This window comes from Diplotaxodon limnothrissa, linkage group LG3, assembly GCF_057381915.1.
Source record: "Diplotaxodon limnothrissa isolate DT_005_m linkage group LG3, D_limnothrissa_male_GT1.1, whole genome shotgun sequence".
In the NCBI taxonomy this organism is placed as follows: domain Eukaryota; kingdom Metazoa; phylum Chordata; class Actinopteri; order Cichliformes; family Cichlidae; genus Diplotaxodon; species Diplotaxodon limnothrissa.
Window position 1 is genome coordinate 52,617,540 of NC_140598.1, and position 22,460 is coordinate 52,639,999.

Below are 22,460 nucleotides of genomic sequence, written 5' to 3' on the forward strand. Positions count from 1 at the left end.
ATGAATGGTTGCACATGTGTATGTTTTCTCCCACTGAAAATGCTACGTCCAGATAAACAGTCAACTTTAAGGATAGTAAAAAGCACACCGGCTGCTTATTAACCATTTTAAAGCATCTATTAAAGTCGTCATTACTTTATTGCAGAACTCTACATTATAAGAGTTCAATTCAACAAGCTCAATTAACTTTATTTATAAGAAATATTTAGATAAATCATTTTTAATTTGATTTTTTTTTCATTTAAGCAATTTCAATGAGGTTTTTGTTTAGCAGTTTCACCTACAGATTGCCAGCAACCTCCAACGACCACTCGCCAACTGGTCAAGGAATATACTTGTTTCCCAAGTGAGTGAAGGTTTCTCACTGGTTTGTAGGCCTAACAAACCAGTGAGCATTTAAGGGGCCTCACTAAGGCCTTAGAAAGACTTTTAATCATAATTAATTTATAACAACTTCCACATCTGCTACTGATACGCAGTATTTAAATTATTACTCTACAATAACTAATAGGGGTTAAAACCACCGTGCTACTGATATGTCTGCAATTAAACAATTAGTTATTGGCAAACATACCTAACATAGGGTGTTGCCATTAATCTGCAGTAGTTGTTGCATTAGCTGACAAATATTACAAGGCCCAGGGCTTGTTTCCATGATATTTCCCAGAAAAAATTTAAAGATTATTTGATTCACAGCCATAGAAAACATTTTTATGTGTTTTCATCATTCAGCTGCTTAAATATAATAATCCAAGGATCCATCCTCATAGATGAGGAATCGCAGCTTTTAAATTAACCCTGTTGACGGGCGGCTTTCATTGGCACAAAAATGTGACTCTGAAAAACATTCATGTACATTATGTTTATTATCAGCAGCATGCCCACCTCCATCCAGCATGTGTGTGTCTGCACAAGAAGCAGAGAAGCATACCTGTGTTCCTTACCTGCGCATTTCTTACAGATGACCACACCCAGATTGACCGACGCCCACTCCGGCTGCGGCGCGCGGCAGTCGGCGCAGCTTCTATTGGCCTCTTTAAACCAGATCTTCTCTGCCACTTCATAGTCGTAGAGTGTCTCGGCAATCGATTCTTTCACCGCTTCAATCCACTCCTGCTTCTCGCGTTCTGACTCGGCCGTGAAGCTGCAACAATTGATTTTTTTATTTTATTTTTTGCCCCCACCCAATACATACCTCACTGTTATTGATTTGATTTGAGAGAGCAATTAAACAGCACAGTATCGCTTGGCAGGGGTTATGGGGGTGTGCAGTATTTGGAGTAGTTTTGGAGGGGAACGGGGGTGCTAAGTGTGTATGCCTACGTGTGATTGCAATAGCTTTGGTGAAATTGATAGGGGGGAGGGAAGGGGGCAGGTAAATCAATATGTCTCACCATGCACCTCTAAAATCTATAAAGTTCTAATGCGGGAGTGTTTTTTTCCCCCTTTCTTTCAGGATATTATTTCTACATTAGACCCAGAAAAGTTAAAAAGTGCTGATGGAAAAAAAAAAAAGGATAAACATAACCCATTTATAGCTTCAATATATATGTATATATTTTTAAATCAGATTTACACTGTTGCTCCAGCACGAGTTGGAGCAAGAGCTCTGTAAATCTGAAAAAGGCTAGGCAAAGGAGTGAGATGAGCTTGGCAATACAGATGGTGCTCCTTCTGTTGACATGGGTGCAGTAAGTGAAATTACTGCCACATGATGGCAATTTGTTAGTTGTAGCCAAGCGCATTAAGAATATTTGGGAGAATACATCATTAACAGTCACTTAGGTTTACATGCACTATAATAACCCAGCTACAATGATGAGATTAATGAGATTTCTCCAACTATTGGTCTTATTTCAGAGGGATTGCTCATACTCAAGAGGCCTTATATGCAAGCACTGCATGTCATTTGCAAATATTTCAATCTACTCATGTTGCTCTCATTAATTTTCCAAAGTAAATAGATTTTTTTTTTTGGTGCGCGCACACACACACACACACACACACACACACACACACACACACACACACAGTATAAGTCTGTTACTACCTAACAAGCCCTCATGCAGACATCTTGCAGGGACAGAAAGCAGAGGTTTCCAATGAGGAAGACAGTGTTTCATTTTGCGTGCATTTTGAAGAAGAAGCTGCTGAAAGTAATGACTATCTCAGTATTATCTAAATGTATTCCAAATGTGCGTAACAAGCAGCCTGTGTGCACGTATAAGCTGAAGCAGGAGCAAGCAAGAGACAAAGAGACAGGCAGGGGGAATGACAGATAGACAGAGATATAAAACTGAGGGGAAAGAGACGGAGAGCACCCTAGCTTGACTGAAAGAAGCACTTAGACAAGAGAAATGGGACCAGCGGTCTCCATGGTAACCTGGCAACCAGTGTAAAGTAAGACTCAAGATGTTGAGTCAGAGGGGTGTGGGTGAGGGTGGGTGGGTGAGTGTCGAGGTGAGGGTAGCCTAGAGCAGAGGATGTGCACCAGGCCAGCCTCGCCCAAGTAACCCAGGCGAGATCGATAGGTTGATTGGGTTCAGCTGTTCTGTGCCCACTGGTCTCTGCCCGGGGCCCATCAAAAGAGATGACTGCTCACACCGTCTGCTCAACTGCAACACGGCCCCGGAAAAACCACAAAGGGACCGATGGGAGGCGGCACAGGAGTATGTGAAGGTGTCAGAGTTTTTTCAGATATGAAGTGAAGGCTGGGTCAAAAGTAAGGCCATAAAACAGACTGCAGCTTTAAGGACAACAGACGTTAAACGGAAGGAAAATAAAATAATTTTGAATGGAAATTTGAATCATACACCTAGTTTTCTGTTAATGAAGACCTCCAAAAATGGATGAGATTGAGAGGTTATACTGCTTTACAAGCTTTTTTTTTTTTTTTTTTTTTTTTTTTGGAAGTGACATCAGAAACAGCAGCATGTGACATCACGTGATGGCGGAGCTTCAGTTCATCCTTTGTCAGCCTTTTTTTTTTTTTTTTTTAATAGGACAGGGGGAAAGAATGAAAGAAAGAGGGGGAGAGGAAGAAAGAAAACCAAAGGGGAGAAGAGACGGTGAGAAGGGGGGGGAAGAGAGAAGAAAAAAAAAAAAAAAAAAAAAAAAAAAAAAAAAAAAACTCCTGGGTCACCTGTATGGAGAGAAAGAAAAACAAAAAAAACAGGGGAGACAGCAAACAACAAAGAGCAACATAATAATAATAATAAAAAAAAAAAGCACCATCACAATAAACTAGCTAGTCATAGATATCAATAGTTACTAAATAATAAACGATATTGTGCAGCACGCAAGATAGACAGCGCACAGTGTGCTTTGAGGCAGCAGCCAAGAAAGCTGTAGTCCGCATCTGTGAATACCCATGTGTACACCTGTGTGCATACCTGTGTGGATCAGCATGCTTGCATTCCAAAGGTTTCTCCATGTAATGATCTGCTAGAGAGTGTGGGGAGCCACAGCCCTGTCCTCTATGGTATCAAGCAGGTATGGAGGAGATCAAAACTCCAGACATCCAGAGGCACCCAGAACACAAGAGACCAAGGAAGACCCACAGAGGGGCAGCCGCGCCACTGTCCCAGTAAGAGCTAAGGAGAGTCCCAGATGAGAGCTCATTCAGCAGCCGCGGAGCAGAAGCCAGGGGGAGTTGCAGTGACGCGCCCGTGAGCTCCGCCGGCAGCCAGCTGTGCCTGAGTGACCGAGCCCCAGGCTTTACAAGCTAATGGTAAATAATTTCTTGCATCTGCACTGTAAGTTGGACATTTTACAAGCAGTCTTGTATTCTGATGAAATCTGTCAATTACCCTTACCAGCAACAGCTACAACCTTATATCCTCTGGTGCTATTTCATGCTGCTTCCATGTAATTATCTGGCCATTTAGAAAAGCTGAAAGTCATTTAATCGAGGGCCTTAAATCACACCCTTAGGCAGTAATAATAGCAAGTAGCTACTAAATACTTGCTATTATTATTGCAGAAGTGCTTTTCACACAGTCAAGTGTGGCTACATTCAGTGCTTTACTCAAATAAGGTTAAAAAGTTGAGTGTGAAACAAAGGCTATCATAGTTAGCTGAAACTAACCTAAAGAAGAAAACTAGGTGCGCAAAACCTAAACCTTAAAATAAATAAAAACTACATTCCTGAGAAACATGAAGACACAATACCAGTAAAACCAAACTTTCTTAGTAACGCTAATGCTAGCTAGCTAGCCAGTTAGCAATGTTCTATCTCTTTTTGATGTCATGGCAACCCCTTTGGGAATAAATAGTGTAGCGTGCTGGCAAGTCCTGAAAATTCTGCACAGGTGGCTGTTCAGCCGTATAAAAGACAGATATAGCCCTTGCAATGTTGTCCACCAGTTTCTGGACTCAATTCATATTTTAAAGCCTAGCATTTTGACTGTAGCAATGTTGGTTATTTGGAGCTATGAGTTACCATATTCGGACAAGAAATTGGATTTCTAACTTATCAGCTAAGCCTACTAAAGTCAGTCAGCAAGCTGAATCCATACACTGTAAGGATGGGATGCTCAACTATATGGAAAATAGCACTGCGCCATAAATCTAAAATCCTAATCTTTCCATTCTAGTGCTTTCCATCCAATTGTCATGAAAGTTTTGGGGTTGTTACTTTAAAAGAGGCCATACACACAATCTTTTAGTATTTACATATAAACACAAAGCCAACAACACAATGCAAAGCTGAAAACCAGCTCAAAAAGACTTCAAAGCAATCGGCATGTTGATTCTATTCTAGAAAACATGGGGGGGGGGAATTCAGGCTACAATACGATATCGCCACTCATTAAAGTTGTAGACCAGGGGTGGGGGAACTCCAGGCTTTAAGGTTACAAACGTTCTTTTTAAAAATGCAAAGTTGTGTACTGTAGTTAATCATAGGATTAACTTGCTTTTGGAGCCAGGCTCAAACAGCTATAGGTTCTACATTTTTAGTCACTTCAAGGTTGACATTATTTCCACCCATGGAAGTGAATCCTGAAGATGGTCGAGTCCATGGAAATATATAAATGTTTTTATAGAAATTTACTGAATGTTGGGAAGAATGGTTAATAAAATTGGTGTAAATACATTACTCGTGTGCCATCTTCTTTTCCAATAAAGCTTAATGCCGCTCACGTCCGTCGATTAAATCTAAGCTAAGAGACATTTAACTAGGAAATGAGGAAAACAATTTCTTTGAGATATAGATAGCAAACGATTTCTTTGTCAGGTACAATGACATCCTAGAGTCTTCATGTTACTCTGAGCACAATGTGATATTTTTATAATTGGGTTTGTAGTCTTTATAGTAAGTTAAGCAGCTCATCTAGCTCCATATTTCATCTGAAATACAGAGTGAACAAGAAGAAAAGTCAAGCAATTCCATTAAATAAGACCCTCTAACAGTAAGTTTCAAATGCCCTACATGGCCTTCATGGTCCGCTCTCTGAAGTCAGCTTCAAGATTCCTCATTCACCCAAGGATTTAATTTGACTCCCCACTCATGAAAATGTATTTTACACAAAAAGCCCTATGACTATCAAATTTGGTAATCCAATTTTGAAGTCTAGTGGCTTGACATTCTCAGTTTCTCTGGCTTGTTATATGAGAAATAGTTTTTGTTAAACATAGCACTTATATATTGAGTAACAGCCAGTTTAAGATGGAGAACCTCAATATTTCTTGAAAAATTCATCTGGCCATGACAACTAGTCACTCCCAGAGGTGTTTATTACGGAGAGAGTGACGCACTTTTAACTGTGGATAATCAATACAGCCCCTATGACCTTGACAAGAAACCAACAAACATCGCTTCTTAGAGTTGCCCTCCTTTACAGAGAGAATCCCACAGAGCTCATATCCTGCAGTCTAAAAATTTATTTAACCACGCGTCACTGACACCACTAAATTGACCGTGTTATTCTACATGAGTGGCATCTATCATTATGTCCATCTGCAATGTTATTAATGAACAAAATCACTAAGAGATAATAATAAAAAAAATTTAAAATCACCCATCTGTGTAAAATGATCTACAATAGAGAAATGTCCAACTCCTTAAAAGTCTTTTCATTTGTACCCCGAAGACCTTATTGGGCCTTGTGTACCATAATCGACTGCATCGGTGCATCAAGGCCTGTAGCTCTGCTGAAGTCCAGCCCAGAATGCTTTGATAGTAGCTTCAGCTCATCTGTATTTTTTGGCTTTGATGTGTTTCATCTAGGGCTGCACGATTTTGCATAAAATGAGAATCACGATTTTTTGGCTTAGAATTAAGATCACGATTCTCTCACGATTTTCTTTTCCAGTATAAATATTTATTGCGCTTATTGACCCTTTAAGACCTACCATAGAACCAAGTCCGCCAGAGCTTATATTATATTTTTACATGCTGTGGAGCCATTTTTGGGAGCATTTTAAGTTGATATACATCAATACAACCATTATAGCCCAGATTTTAATAATATGTATGTATTAAGTGCATAGTAATTACATAAATTGCAAAAAAGTGCAATAAACTACAAATAAATTGAAAATCGTTTTTGTTTTTTTAAGATATATTTCTAGTTAGAGAAATTTAAGAGGCTTATCCCTCAAAACTGTAAATACAAAAAAGTTGCACAAACTAGTTTCCTACCACAGGAAATTTATTTTAAGTGTCTTCATAGTTTTATTTTTGAAATACACCAATTTTCACATACTGCAGGAAAAACGAAAATAAATATTATAATGCAAATTTGCAAAAAAAAACAGCATATGCATAAAAATAAACTATTTCCAGCAGTGCAATATGAGTCCTAAGCATCCCAGAAACGACACAGAAAGACAAAGTCAAACATAACTTTTAAAAACACAAGTATGGGCTCATAAGGCCAGATGGTAAAAAACTACATTTCCGCAAAATGACGTCACTTCCGGTTCCTGGCAGGTCAAGGGGGACATGCGATAGTTCGCGTTGATGGACGTAGGAAGTGTTATGAACAGCTGATCGGATCGGCAAAGCGTGCTTCTGGAATATTATGTTTTTGTTGCTGCAAGTGCTTTTTATGCAATTTTTGCAAAGCTATATGTGGAAGGAAACCCTGACTTAGGACAAGCTGATGGCATAAGATGTAAGTACAACTCCTCCGGTTTCATATGCAAAAAAAATTATTGCGCTAGCTTACGTGATTGCAGAGCTACCGGGATTTAAAAATAGTTACGCAAAATGGAGCGTGTCCGCTCCGACCGGCTTTAAAGGGTTAACTGCACATCAACTTCGTAACAGTTGAGACTGAACATAAAAACAATAAATAAACATAAAAACAACAAATGTCTCACGTTTTGTTGTTGCCGCAAAATGTTGTACTGCTTGAAATTCCGTCTCCACCGTTGCTCGACGCTGCGTGTATAGAGCAGGTAGTGCAACAATAGAAAAATAGTTGCGGGACGGCACTGTGTAGCGTTTGTCTAGGGTGTTGATCATTTTCCTAAATCCCTCGTTTTGCACAGTGTTGATGGGAGCCATATCTTTGGTCAGGTGATAAGTAATAGCCTCCGTAATTTCTTTGTGCCTGCGGGAGTTCGACGGGTATAGGGAAGCGCTGTTCCCGTTATTGATATTTGGGTGGTTGACCGGGACGGATTTTCTCCTGTCACTTTCTCGTCATCCCTGACGTGCTCTCCGTTGTTTTTTCCCTGCTAATTTTAGCATCACACGGCACAGCTTCTGTATCACGTGGTATAAGGCTCCGCCCTTGTCATTTGTTGAGCAGGAAGAGTGAGCGCTTGTTTTCATGCAGATTACGTCCCGGATCAAAATGCAGTACAATCGTCGTCTTTTTTTTTTTTTTTTTTTTTTTTTAATCGTTGTCATTTGGAAATGAGATCGCACATAAGTATGAATCGAGATCGCGATTTTCTAACGATTAATCGTGCAGCCCTAGTTTCATCTTGACAAAAGATTGTTTTTTGGGGGTTCCTATCAGTTGGTTTGCCAGTAAAGCACAGTAATAACATGAGCAGCAAACCATGTGGTAGTAGTTTTGGCAATATCTCCATACAGCTTGTTGGAAGATGGAAACGTTGTCCAAAACTTGGCAGATTTTGCGTTGGCTTTGGACACGATGAAACACAGTAGACCAACCGCCAAGAACACCAGCAGATAACACAGTACCCCAGATCATGACAGGTTGTGGAAACTTCATAGTGGACGTCAAAAATCGTGGATTATGTGCCTCTCAGCTCTTCCGTCAGGTTCTTGGACCTTGGCTTCAAAATGAAATCCAAAATTTACCTTCTTCTGAAAAGAGGAATGCCAACTAAGTATGAGTCCAGTTCTTTTTCCCTTTAGCCCAGATAAGATGCCGATATTGTCGCTGGTACATGAGTGGCATGGCATTAGCAACACAACAGCTGGAGCTCCTTTCCAGAAGACCTTACAAGACTGTGCGTGTTGGTGCTTGATGCACTGAAACCACCCTCAGTCCCCCTATGGAAAGCTCCCAAGTTCTTGACAATCTTCTCAAGACTACAGTCATCCCTGTTACTTGTACACATTTCTTTTCCAGTCAGCTTTCCATTAATATACTTCAGTAGAGAACTCTGAACAGCCAGCCTTTCAGCAATGACCTCCTATGGCGATCCTCCTTGTGCAGGGTGTTAATTATCATGATCTGGACACCTGTTGAATCAGCAGTCTTTCCCATGATGATGGTTCTTAGGACTTAACTAGACTGAGAGATGCACTGTGTTTACACTGTGTGAAAAGTAATTTACTCCAACTTGAAATAAAATGAAATTCTAATAATCTGAGATACTGGATTTTTTATTTTTCATGACTCACAAAGCATATTCATCAAAAATAAAACATAAAAGACTTGAATTTCTGCACATGAGATGTAATACATATTTGAACATGTATCCTTTTCAATTAAACTATGAAAAAATAAATTTTTAAAGATTTTCTCGCCTTTTGTGGGTTTTTTTAACTTTTTATTTTTTAGATGAACTAGTAGAAGTGTGCGCAAGCCACAGGCTGTTTGAGTTCCACTCTGAAGCTGTGTGTGAGCACACATGCTGAAAACATGAAGTGGCCTTCAGCGGACACTGTAATCATTCCTCCCATTGGAAACACAAAAAAAGACCTCAACAACAATTACACTGAAAGTGATGGCAGACAAAATCCACAGTTAAAAAGAAATAATGTGCAAATACAACACCGGAGCCCGGCAGTTTTCACAGACAGGTGCAAACAGTAACGCAGCAGAAATGGACACGGGGACGGTGACTAGAGAAATATAACCACCATTTTAAGGGTCATTTTCCAAATTACGAACGCTTACCCCTGGTGATTTCTAGCAATGATTTCTTAATGGCTTTAGAGAGAGCTTTTTTATTTTTACGCTATCCACCTCAAGATCGCTTTCTGTTCACTTGATACAATGCAGCTGAAAGGAATCAGTGGGCAACAGATTACATTTGAAAAACTTTACAGTAATGAGTCCTTCAAAAACCAAAGCTCCCGCACTCAGAACAGCCCAAACACCAGGCTGCCGAGAGCTTTCATTACCAAATACTTTCTGTCCAAGGCAGAAAAATTGTGAAACTGTCCAAAGACCTCAATACACATCAGACAAACAAAAAACAAAGCAGACAAACATGGATTTTCTCCAATAAGCCCTTGAGCTAGGCATTTATCTGCAGCTTTACTGTAGCACAAGTGTGTTCTGATCATGAGCCCAAAGTTTTTCTCTCTCCCCAAAGTTGAACGTCTTTGCCTGCCGATGTCTCCTCTCCTCTGTGCCTCATTGTCATTCCCTCTACTCTTAAAAGTTTGCTATTGTATCCAACACAACAGACCGTCCACTTAACGGCAGCGAAAACAATAGAAAAGCCAAAGTGAGTCTCCACAGCTTAAAGTGATTAGATGAATTTCTCACTAATCCCCACCTTGAGCAGGTAGGAGAACGCTCCCAGGGCTACCAATCGATTTGATACACACTCTCACACAGAGATACACACACACTCTAACCTTTTCTAAAATCATCTCATCAAAACTATTCGGGAGCTCATTTCACTATTGTGTTCGGTTTTTTGGGGGTCCTTACAAAATGGCAATTACATCCAGCGTATTAACGAAGGTGCCAAACGATGGGACCATTAAGGGAGCTGACACAAACAGATCGATCGGATATACAACAGACACGTGGAGGAATGAGAGCAAAAATAAAAATCTTTACGCGAGGCAACGGGCAACACAAAAAAAAGAAGAAAGAAAGAAAAAAAGGAAGGGCTGAAAAGAGGAAACGGTGCAAAAAGCACACGCAAACAAACGAGCCGTGCTTTGTCCAGGCAGCTGTGACGGTTGTATTCTAAATGGGCCATTACAGCACAAACAAGCAGCACGCTCATTGATCGCAGGCCCACAGGACTCGAGGCACCTGAAAGGCTTTGTGCCCTACAGAGGCAGAGATACCTGTACAAAGCTCCCAGAGGAGACTTCATAAAAAAGCATGGTGATCGTGTACGCCCCGCTATGATCAATATGTTTATAGTTTGTAAGAGGCGGATGCGGTGAGTTACAAGATGCTCCGTCACAGTGATTTGACAGGAGTGCTGCTAAATGCGGTAAAAGCAAACTTATGAAGAGTTTCTCTTTTGTCTCATTAGAGCTCAGGCTTAACTTTGTGACACGGCTGCTCATTAGTTACACCCCAAAGGAAAACAAAGGGTAAAACCACGAGGAGTAAAAATGGAGCCTGGCAGACCGACAGGTAACTCGCTGATTGGGCGGGCTTAATGATGAAATCCTGCATCATCGTTGCAGGGCAAAAAAGTTGGTCAAGTTGTTTTGTCCAGGTTGCATAACAGAGCAATTTGTTTCAGTCTCAGTTTGTCTGCCATGAATTAATCGTTTGGTCTGCAAAATATCCTACAATGGCAAAAAATGTCCATCAATGTTTCCTTGAAGGCGAGGTAAGGTTTGCAAATTGCTTCTCTTGTCTGTTGATAGACTGAACATATTCAACATCTACTACAGAAGACCAAGATGATACTCAATTATGTATTTCATCGAGTCCTTGCAGATTAATTTGTTTATGAAAAAACTGATCATTTCAGCTCTAAATCTCTCAGCTGTTTTCAGAATCGTGCACATTTATCTGAAGAGAGCCAAAAAAGTAACGACTAATGTTTAGTATTATTAGTAGGAAGAAGCATTGCTTCTCTTATACCATGTGTAACAGGCAAATCGTGTTATCATTTTTATTATTATTTTTACCTCTCAAAGAACAAAGTCTATGATTATACCAGTGGACAACGCCTTCGCTATTACAGTAATGTCCACAGGTTCCTGGATGATGGCCCTGTTTTATGTGACTACAGCAGATGGTCTCATTTTTATTTTAGTTTCACCACATCTAGGTTTAGCTTTTAGTTTGGTTTTAGTTAACTATAATAACCTTCATAGTTAGGCTAACTTATGATAAGATTGTTGTCCGTATTTTACTTTTTATAATTGTGTTTTTGAATGATTTAGATTAACGGTCACCGACAGGAAATACTTCATCTTTGGAGGTCAGCTATCAGCCACTCGTGACACTTCCTATGGAGTTCCACAGGGCAGCTATCTGAGCCCGTTAATGTTCTCACTATACATGTGGCCGCTTGTTAATCAGACAGCATAATATTTGCTACTGTGGTTATGCAGATGATACACGGCTATATGTTTCTGTAGAGGCAGTGATGCTTTGACTAAACTCTCTATTACTGTATTTAATTGGCAGTAATATCAAATATTATCTATTCAGAAGTTTGGGACATTAGCAACGAGTGTAAAACCACAAGTTAAAAGTTTTCTTTCTCATTCAGATTTGAGCTTTAAAGCTCATATTAAATCAAACAGTCATTTAAGTGATTAAAATGCAACTTTAATTCAAGGGGTTTAACCAGGTATTGTTACAGCCATTTTTATACATTTGGAGAGCCTAACCAGCAACAGTATGATGGCCAGGTGAGGACTGTTTTATCAAAAATTAAGTATAGAACTTCCATTTGGTACTAGAACTCTCAATATGACGTACCAAGAGATGTTAGTGCAGGTGAGGGAGACCATCATTACACAGAAAATACTACATAAATCTACCAGGAAAACAGCAAAAACGTTAGCAGCGGCCAAAGTTAACAGTCTGCAACAATCTTCTCAAGAATAAATGCACCGACCAGCTGACCATGACAACTAAACTAGATGATTACAGGATTGTTTTCTCAGTCTGGAAAACTCCTTCACAACATCTAATCAAGTCAAAAACACTCTCGAGGAGGTAGAAATATCATCATCAAGTGTCTACAATTACTGGTTACACTTAAGAATAAGGAGGACGGATTAGAGACTGCCAGAAAACATCTACACATCTCTAGTGTTTAATGACCATGTGACACCTGGTAGAAGCAGCAGGATGAACTGTGCAGTGTACAGGGCTTTACTGCCCGCTCAGATTCAGACAAATGCTACAAAAGTGCCTGGATAATGAACCAAAGCATATTGCAGGAGTCTCACGAGGCAATTGGATATTTTTCAATGGCCAAGTCAGTCATCTGATCTCAACCCAAAAGGGCAGCTCATCAGTTATTAAATACAAAACTGAATGCAGAGACTCACAAACAAGCAGCAACTGAAAGTGACTGCAGCAGAAGCCTGGTCTAACCAGAACCTACAGGGACAAGAGAGTAACTGTAGAGCCAGATCACTCGCATATCACAGTTACTTGGTTATATTTGCACATAAGCACCTTATAAGTATATTTATTGCCTCCTTGTGTGTGCACACAGTGTACATGTGCATGCCCTGTACTAGAAAATATATCTGTGAAACTCCACAACACTTAATACAAAAAACATATATATTGAAACAAAACTGCTGAACACAATGAGCTTAGAGTAGCTAATTAACATCATGATGATATAATTAGGTGAACAGCTGAAACTTGCACACGCTGAATTGTGCGCACTAAATCAAATACCTGTCTTTGAGGTTGATGAACTGCAGTTGTTTTCTTTATGCACCAGTGCTGATATATGTGGGGGGGGGGGGGTTTCCACCCCTCAATTTTCAGCAGTTTTCTTGCCTGTGGCATCTACACCGTTATATGAAGATGAAGCGTGGTTGTGTTTTCACAATTTTTGTCATTGACTTGGTACTTAAGCCAAGACTGCAAATGCATCTAATAAGTCAAGGATTTAGCCATGAACTTGCTGAGACCTGACAAAAGAGGCATCTTCAATCACTGCAATATAGCAGAGATGCAGTTAATGTGTGGCTGTTATTGTGTAGTTTGACTCCACTTTTTCAGAGGCTCTGCTAAAACAGTGTTTTAAATCATTTTCACTAACAAAGTAACACTTCTCATCCAGCTCCCTTCATCAGCACATTTGACTGTATCAGCTTAATTGAACTCTTGTTTTTCACAGATAAGGAGCGAGGGATAGTTTTCTTTTTGCACATTTCATAAAAATGAAGGGAGGAAATGAAGTGAGGTGTTAGGCAGGTAGCACGTACAAAAAGAACAAAAACAGAAAGAAATCAACTTCTTCCAAACAGCTACATCTCATTAATATTCACTCCCAAAAAATACAAGATACTGGTGAATAAATTCTCCACCTCTGTTACAAGAAAGAAAGAGGCCACTATGTGAATATTATTTGACTGAAAGTTCCCTAAACTCTTATCATACTGTGTGACTGTTAATACCCTCAATATATGAGAGCAGCTTAACTAAAACCCCTGTCCTCACCCTTTACTGTAGCCGTAATGGATGGTTTGTGAGATATGACTTCTGAGATTAGAGTAAAGTGTAACAAGAGACTTATTGTAAGGACATTTCCTAAACTGTGTGGCTAGAATTAGAAGATGATCCTGCAGGATTTGTTTGTAAGAGAACTGGAAATCATGTCTTGACTTCCCACAGCCTCCTATGGTAAGATTTAAACAAATGTGGAGGTGTACAATGTCAACCTGGCTAAAAGAGAGTCTGTATCGAAGGCGAGGGGCGCCATCATTTCCAACATTCGTCTTTGAGAAGATGAAAAAGAAATAAGAAGCAGAGTATGTGTTAAGGTAAGAGCTGAAAGATCAAACGGATAGAGTGCACTCTTCTCTCACACACATAAAAAGACAAATCAAATATCACGTGCAGCCGAGCATGAATAGCTCTTTGGTGGTGGAAAAAGCGTGCAGAAACATGCCAAGCTACATGCCGTACACATGCTGGTGAGGCAGCCGTGCACAAACACAAATGAAGAGTAGACATACCAGAAGTTTTTGAAGGGCGTGTTGATTTCAAAGCCCCTGCGGTCCACGTCTCTGATGTTGGCAGCGGTCAGTTCCACTTCAGCGACAGCCAGCCCCGCTTTGTAATCCTGAAAATCACAAACACAAAGATAGAAAAAAAATGATAACCATTTAACAGATTGTTCACATTTTCTCAGCAAAAAATATAAAAAGGAACCGTTTATCCTCTTCTTACATTACAGGATTGAGTGTTTACCTCACTGTTAAATATGGAGCTAAAGCCACAAGATCGTTAGCCTAGCATTAAGGCTAGAACCAAAGAGAAACAACTGGACACAAACACTCGTTATTTCTACATTTTTTTTTTCATTATTCTTTTCACCTGCATCTTTGCAACAAAACAAACAAGCATGACCAAACGTTTCGTAACTCAGAATACACAAAACATAAGTCTTTCTTTTAAATTTTTAACAGAGAGGCTAGCTAAGCTAAGCTAATATTACATGACATTTACGCTAACATCATGTTTGGAAAGTACACAATTAAATACCTTGAATCTTCTCAGCTTAGTCTTAATAAGGATGCAAATAAGTATTTTAATGAATTAAAATTCACTGTACTTTGAATTGCTTTTTAAATTTTTATTCTAGCTCATCAAACAAGCTAATAATCTCAGCGTTCTCCTACAAAGAGAAAGAAGTCTGGGGCTTTTCTGTGTGGGTTTTACATGTTCAACCCATGTCTGTGGAGTCTCTCCAGGTACTTCAGCTTCCTCCCACAGTCCAAAGACTTACATTTGGTTAGATTATCTAGTGATTATAAATTAGCCATATGTATGAATGTGACCATGAATTGTTGTCCATTTATATCTGTTATCCCTGCAACAGCCAGTTCAGGGTGTAGCCTGTGTCTTGGCCCTTGTCTCTTAGCCCTCCATGACTCTCCATGACTCTCAACTGGATAGCTGGAAGAGAATAGATGCATGAATAGATGGATGGATGGAAGGATGGATGGATGGATGGATGACCATTATAAATGCAGGTATTGAAAGACTGGAAAGTAGCTAATATCGGCCTGCTGCCAAACCGGTCGGACTCTATTAATGTTGTGCTTATTTGCCTCTTAAAGGCCCCTTTTATCTTCTTAGTAAATAAATAAGCATCAAAATTGATTGTGAAGTGTTGGCCTAACATGGCATTCTGAATTGTACTGAAGCAAACTGCGAAAGTTTTTTTTTCCTCACTAAAAGAGTGTTACTTTCCTGTACATCTTTATTTCCCCCACTTTTAAAGCACAGACATATGCTTCAAGTTGAAAATGAATGCAGAAAATATTAAAAACAATGTTCCCTAAGGGGCCCTGCAAATATTTGGCTTCAACCACTGGGCAGCACTTCAAGCCCCTTCTGGTCAAATTACAGACCCTGCTTAATAAGGTGGGATCAACAGGTCAGCTCATTAAAGTCGCAACCTGTTACTCAAATGAGGCTTGAATGTCAACACTGAGGAAGAAGCACAGTCACAGCTGTATATTATATAGTATATACATAAACACACACAGGAAGTGGATATAATGTTAGACTCGTGAGAGGGACCTGCTGAACTGTCATTGACTTTCTTCCTCTCCTCACCAGTGACGCACAAACTGCCTCTGTATGTGGTGTGCGTGTTTGTGTGTTGCAGAGATACACCGGGATAAGTGTGTATGTGTGTGAGACACATAGAAAGCAATAGAAACCAGAAAGAGATAGGGAGAGTATACCTGCGCATAACAGCAAAGCTCTGTTAAAGCCAAATGTTTCATCTCGGGAATCCAAACCAACCCGAGCTTTCAGCTTCAATGTTTTCTGAGGCACATTTCAGAAAATAGGGGTTATGTGCAAAGGCACAGTTTTCACAAGTTCCACTGTAACTCTACATGCCCCTCCCTTCTCCCACTTCACCCTCAACACTCACAGCAGTTTAGACCATTTTCTATAGCCTAGAGCTCCGAGCCAGAAAGAGACGGAAAAACAGACGGGGAGACGGAAGAAGCGCACCCACTCCCACACATATAAGCAAAATATCAAAACAGAGCCGAAATCCGAGGGGTTCCAACTTTACAGTAAAGAATAATACACACTCGAAAGCATCCCTGATGCACTGAGACAAAGCCAAAAAGACGTGACTCAAAAAGATGAGGGTGACAAAGAGCGCGAGAACACAGAGGAAGGGAGAGACCGGTGAGAACGTGCATGTGAAGGGAGGTCATGATAATCCTCACTGAGAGTGGGTGAGACAGGCGAGGGGTCAGCTGAGCAGTTGACAGAGAAAGTGCGTGTGTTTGTGTGTAAAAAGCCAGAATAAAACACCATCTTCACAAATACTCCAACAGCGAATTACAAATACTGCTTAAGTGAGGAGCACTAAACGCTGCCACGCTGTGCCAGCTATAAATCATGTGTGTTTTCTGCGCTAACTGTTCTTCAGCAGCGAAAACAATTTGCACTAATTACGCCCAAACAAAGGAGGAAATGAATCTACGCCATCGACGCTGATTAGGCGCTTTTTTTGGAAACGCACGACCTAGCGGTGAGAAGACGCGCGCACGTGTGTGTGCGCGTGTTTGTGTGTGTGAAGGAGAAGAGCGCTGCCATATCTCTTGCTAAATAATTAGCAACCACCTTCTCAGAGCAGCCAGATTTTACAGATTGCAATCCAAGATGGAAGTTTACTTAAATATTTTTTCATGCTGCAGCATTTCCAGCCTGATCTTTTTGCTATTGTGTGGGCTGGATCAATTGAGGCTAATGTTGTCAAAATCTTCATTTGGCCATCGTTAGCCCCAATTAGACTACTTCAAACAAATTTAGAGGACTGTAGTGAAAAGCGCGACCAATTATTCTCCCGTCCCACAGTTCCGCGCAACGATACCAGGAGAGGACAACGAGGCAGCGTCATGCGGAGATCCCGTGAAGCTTTATGAGTAATTAAGACCCTTTGATTTCACAAGAGGATGACATAAGCGACGGAGAGAAAGAGAGAGATAATGTGAGAGTGAGGCTTGTATGGCCAGGTCCTAATTGAGCTGAAACTTTTGACGCGAGGGCCTCGAGGGCAGCAAAAACTTGCCTCTCTCTCCTATCAATTACAGCCGTGTACAGTTGTTGCTCTTTTAAGTTCAGCGCGTTCAGAGGTTTGAAGACGCATGACGCTGTAATGAGAGCGTGGGGGTCATGGAGTAGAAATGCAGTCTCCTTCAAAGCTCGCAGTTGCCGTCCGTTCAGATCAGCAGAGGAGCTCGATGTGGCGTTATAAAAGAAAACACACGAAAAGCCCCGCAGAAGGACAAACGATTTACATGGAAGAAAAATAAATGACAGCAGAAGGATGTCTGCATGTGTACGCGTGCATGCAGGCATCAGTGTTCACGCCTGTCTGAATGCATGTGCCGAGAGGGCAAAGCAGTCACCTATATCTAATGACCCTCATCTCACTCGGGCAGCCAATTAGAGAGTTGGGTGTTAGCGGCCGTCCAGCCCTCACCACTCGTTACCTACCCAATATGTGCTGCAGCCTCCTGCCCTCTCCAATTAATTCACCAAGTATGGAGGGATGGAGAGAAGAAGCAAAGGCATTAGAGGTAAAAAAAAATAACCCTTTTTACAACTGCTGAGGGGTAGGAGGCATTAATGGCGCTTATAGGAGGAGAGAGAGGGGAAAAGGCCCTAAGGCGAATGTTCTCACGCATGTGTATGACTTACTACTTGTGGTCCATATGCAAAGCATCTCAGGGAGGTGAAACTAATTTTTTATTTTAAAAAAGTAAAAAAAAAAAATCAGCTCATATCAACAAAATCTCGAGAACTGTTACAAGGCGTGAAGGACAAAGTCTCGCTCACGCTTAACCTCGTGAATTCTGCACAAAGGCCGTTTGGAATATTCCAATTATTTCTCTCAGAGCTTTCCAAGTCAGTCGCTTCTCAGCACAGAGCCGCTCTGAAAGAAACCCAGACAAATAGAGGCAGGGCTCCACGTCTATCTCCAATTCCATGACCACTCAACCACTTAAAGCTGCTCTAAAAGCATGCAGGGTAACACCGTCTCACACAGAGGTAGGCGAGTTTAAAAGAGCACACATGGAGACAAAAGACTATTTGATTATTTTAAACATCGGGCGGCGAGGCAGCGAAGGGCAGCGACAGGGTGGAGAACACGGAAGTCACATGAACGCATGAAGACAAGAGTTTGATGTCTTCAATTTCTGTATTCCTCAAAGTCGGTTGAGGGCGCGTTTCAACCAACAACCAATAAAAGACACATTTTTGGTCATTTGGTTAAAACATTTTCACAGAGCTTGACTGGGGATCCTGCAGGTAGCTGTAAAGACTTTTAAGACTCTCACAGCTCTTCCATCGTGAGATTGTCTGGAAAAAACATAAAGATCATAGGTTTCTGTAACTAATAGCACATGACTCCAACGAGCGTCAGTCCACCCGGACCTTAGCATGCACAGACCTCAATCAGGGGGACTTTGATTATTCTGAAACTTTTATTCTAGCTCCAGTAGAAGGTCAGATTCATTTGGTTTATTTCCCCCATCAGCCTCAGCTGCTCTTTGTTCTAATTAACAAATGCTAGCATGCAAACACACAATTAATACCACTTTCAGACAGCTACAAGAAGCATCGCAAGTAATCTTCTCGGTGCAACCTTCATTTGACTACAGCTGACAGCGTCTGCCCACAGACCTGACAACACACGACAGTGTCACAAACACACAAGACAGTCATGAATCTTTATTTGTGTGCAGCTGAGATCAGATGAGTCCTGAGTGTGCGTGCAGCAATGACTAGGAACAGCAACGTGTTTGCTGGGCACTGCAGCAGGTGTAAACTTACTGCATGATGGTGTTTGATTACAATAAAGTTAAAATTATTGAAAGTGCAACCCCACCGTGAGCTTTTGTCTAGTCGCAACTTGTGGTCACATTCAGTTTTAGCTTCACATGCTGTCTGGTCCATTTTCTCGACTCACGATGTTACTGAAAATAGTGTGATGGCAGCGCAGGCTTCAAGGCTGTCTATATGTGATAGACAACAACTGCGAACAGAGACACAAACCTTTGGCAGCGAAACGCTTTTATATTCAGATTGGCAAGAGGTCAGTAATGCTTCTTTTCCACTAGCGCCTTACTCCAGGGGTGTCCAACTCCATCCATCGAAAGCATGTGTCCTGCAGGTTTTAGATGTGTCCTTGATCCATCACAGATTTCAATGACTAAATTATCTCCTCAACATTTTTTGAAGTTCTCCAGAGGCCTGGTAATGAAGTAATCATTTGACTCAGGTGTGTTGACCCAGGGTGTTATCCAAAACTTGCAGGACACCGGCTCTCGAGGCCTGGAGTTGGCCACCCCAGGCCCCTGGCCTCAGCTGGACTCTGTTCTTAGGGATTTCCATTAGGTGGTAGTCCCCAGTACCAAGTACCAAGTACCTTTTATAGTACCTACTTGGCAAGAGTTCCAAGCTAAGTCAATAGGTACACGACGAGGTGCAGACGTTTTAGTGACAGATCAACCAGCTGGTATACAATCGCCTCAATGCCCTCCATTGTATGTATCATACAAATGAAGTCATGATACTTGAGGTCGCCTTGCTATAACAATCCCACCCACATTAAAACGCCTGAAACTGAATAAAGTCAAGTCGAGTCGAGCAGGTGCTAGTAAAAAAGAGGCCTAACGTGACTGGGTATAAAAAGAGCACCTTAGACAGGCAGAGTTTCTCAGAAGTAAAGATAGGCAGAGGTTCAACAATCTGCAAAACTCTCTCTCCAGTTTCAGAATGATGATGTGCAGACTGGTTATCTCTCATCATCCACAGTACGTAATATGACAAGAGAAATCTGTGCAAGTAACATGGTAACATCTAGAAAGGCACCATCAGACTAACATATGGTCGCGTCAACACGACGTCTTTTTCAGGGAGAGCCTTGAATATTTTTTGCCCCCTCGCTAGTCTGATGATTACATTTGTTCTGTTTGTTGTGTCTTTGAATACATAACCAGTAACCAGCTCACCAAAGCTTGTTTTAGTCTTATTGTGTTAATAACCAATCAAATTAGTACTGTCAAAAAAGTGGTCTGTACTGATGAACCCAGAGAGATTCATTACCCCACAGTGCAATTACCTTCTGACCATTTTTAGCATCTTGAATGTTTTAGTTTTTCTGCAACTAAGCGGCCTTTGGTGCTCTCACTGCTACATTTCAGCAGGCAGCTAAGACAGGAAAGTACCACTGAACACAGGATAGTATTTAGTAGCTAAAAGGAACAGTAGCTAAAAGGAACAGTATTTAATTTGTAATTAGTCAATCAACTTAATATGCAAGTGTTGTAATCACGGCTTCCAAGTATGAAAAGAGAAAGAAAGGCAGGTGTAAACTGCTCTTGTTACACAGCAAAAGATTTGAATTTGTTATCTTTCAGCTAAATCAGGTATGAAGACAAAAAACGAAGAGCCTTGATCTCAAATTCAGTCGCAGCATCAGTGCTACAAAACGGCCTCGAAGTCTCTGGATGATGTTAAGTCTCACAGAGAAGATCTTGTGAAGAGCAGAGAATTTAATTAAAGCAAAGATTAATTAAAATTTCAGTCGCAATCTCATTGTGTACTCTCCCCCCCCCCCTCCTTCCACCAGGAAAGGCTCTACTGCATGTTGAAAGTTTTCATTTCAGCTAAGATTTAACTTGGAACTGGGAGGAATTCTAAATTATACACAAGATGACAGCGAGAAATATGATCATTCAACCATCAATCAATCCCTCAGCTACCAGAGTGAAAACAAAGTGGGCAACACTTGTGATGTACGACACGATAAGACACGAAACAAGTCACTCTGCTTGTGCCAATTTGCCTATGCAGGGCATGGCAGAGAGATGGTTCTCAGAGTAACCGTGTGTGTGTGAGAGACACACTTTGCGCACTGTCTGACTTTCTTTACCTTGGTGTTTAAGTGACCTTAACCACAGCTCCATCACGGGGCTTACGGTCCATGAGAAATGGGGTAGGGGTGTTGAAGGAGGAGCTGGGAGGATGATGTTTCCAATAGCTCGTTCATCATGTTAGATTAAATACTCCACTCCACTGAACTTGAACAGGGCTATGGTCTACCTCCCTCCCTGTGCTCTTGCTCTCCATCACTCTCTCCTTTTCTTACAAAACCACCAACGCTCGATTCTCACTCATGCAAGCCCTGCACCGAACTGGTCTTTCCACCCTGTTCACTTCATCTTCCTACTTCCATCTCTCAGTTTCTGACTCTTAAGTCTCTTGTCTTTCATTTGCCGCCTGCTTTCCTCCCTGCAAAATGCACCGCAGCTGCTCCTGCATTTATGCCGAGGATTTAGCTTGTAAGCTAAAATAATACAATTAATTTGTTCACTCCCCGATTCTCTCTTTCCCTCCGATTCTCCCGCTGTCTCAGATCAAGGAAGTGGAAATGTGCTGACAAGGAGTGATACCCAAAAGAGAATTCTAACAAAGATGTTTGTTCAGGCTAATGAAGAAAATAATGAAAGGCAAACAACAAAACTACAAGAGCGAGCGAAACGAAATGTGAGCCGAGGAGGGATGGAAATGAGTCGAATGCATGTAGCATTATCAAATATGCACACAAATACGTGTCAGGCACTTTAAGAAATAGTATCACGGCTGTGAGGTATCTTTCCATCTCAGATGTTATATCTCGCTGTCGGGACAGGAGCAGGCAGAGAACAGGGAAGCTGTACATGAACAGGGACTATCAGGGTTTAATTGGACTGACATCAAATATGAGAGACTCAAGGGAAACTTTAAGAGCAAACTTATCTCTTCTTTATTTTATGACTAAAATGGAGATGGAAGGTCCACAACAACAAAACAAAGCTGTACATTAACACCAAGTCAGCTACATCAGGGGCGTTTAATTATTTTGTTCCTATAACAAGCATGCTAATGTGCATGTAAAGTATTAATACCACCAAGAAGCCTCATGAGTACTTGTAATAATTGTACTTGTAATAATTTGAATATATACAAAGGAGCTTGCAAAGAAAAGTGAATATATACACTACTACAGTAAAGCTAAGTGGTTCATAGTTTATGGTGTAGCTGCTTTGAGTGTCATGTAAGCTTTCACTAGCCAAAATTAGCATTCAATTTAAC

The 22,460-nt window shown here is 40.9% G+C and overlaps 1 protein-coding gene across 3 annotated transcripts in view; it reads right to left on the reverse strand.

Moving 5' to 3' along the window:
* Positions 1-22,460, reverse strand: part of arap2 (ArfGAP with RhoGAP domain, ankyrin repeat and PH domain 2) — a 186,081-nt gene that overhangs the window by 112,151 nt on the left and 51,470 nt on the right. For all 3 annotated transcript variants that reach the window (XM_085349547.1, XM_085349548.1, XM_085349549.1), the window contains exons 9-10: positions 14,297-14,403; positions 945-1,144 (exon numbers count right to left, since the gene is read on the reverse strand). In XM_085349547.1, coding sequence (XP_085205673.1) covers positions 945-1,144; positions 14,297-14,403 — 307 coding nt within the window. The remainder of the gene's footprint in view (positions 1-944; positions 1,145-14,296; positions 14,404-22,460) is intronic.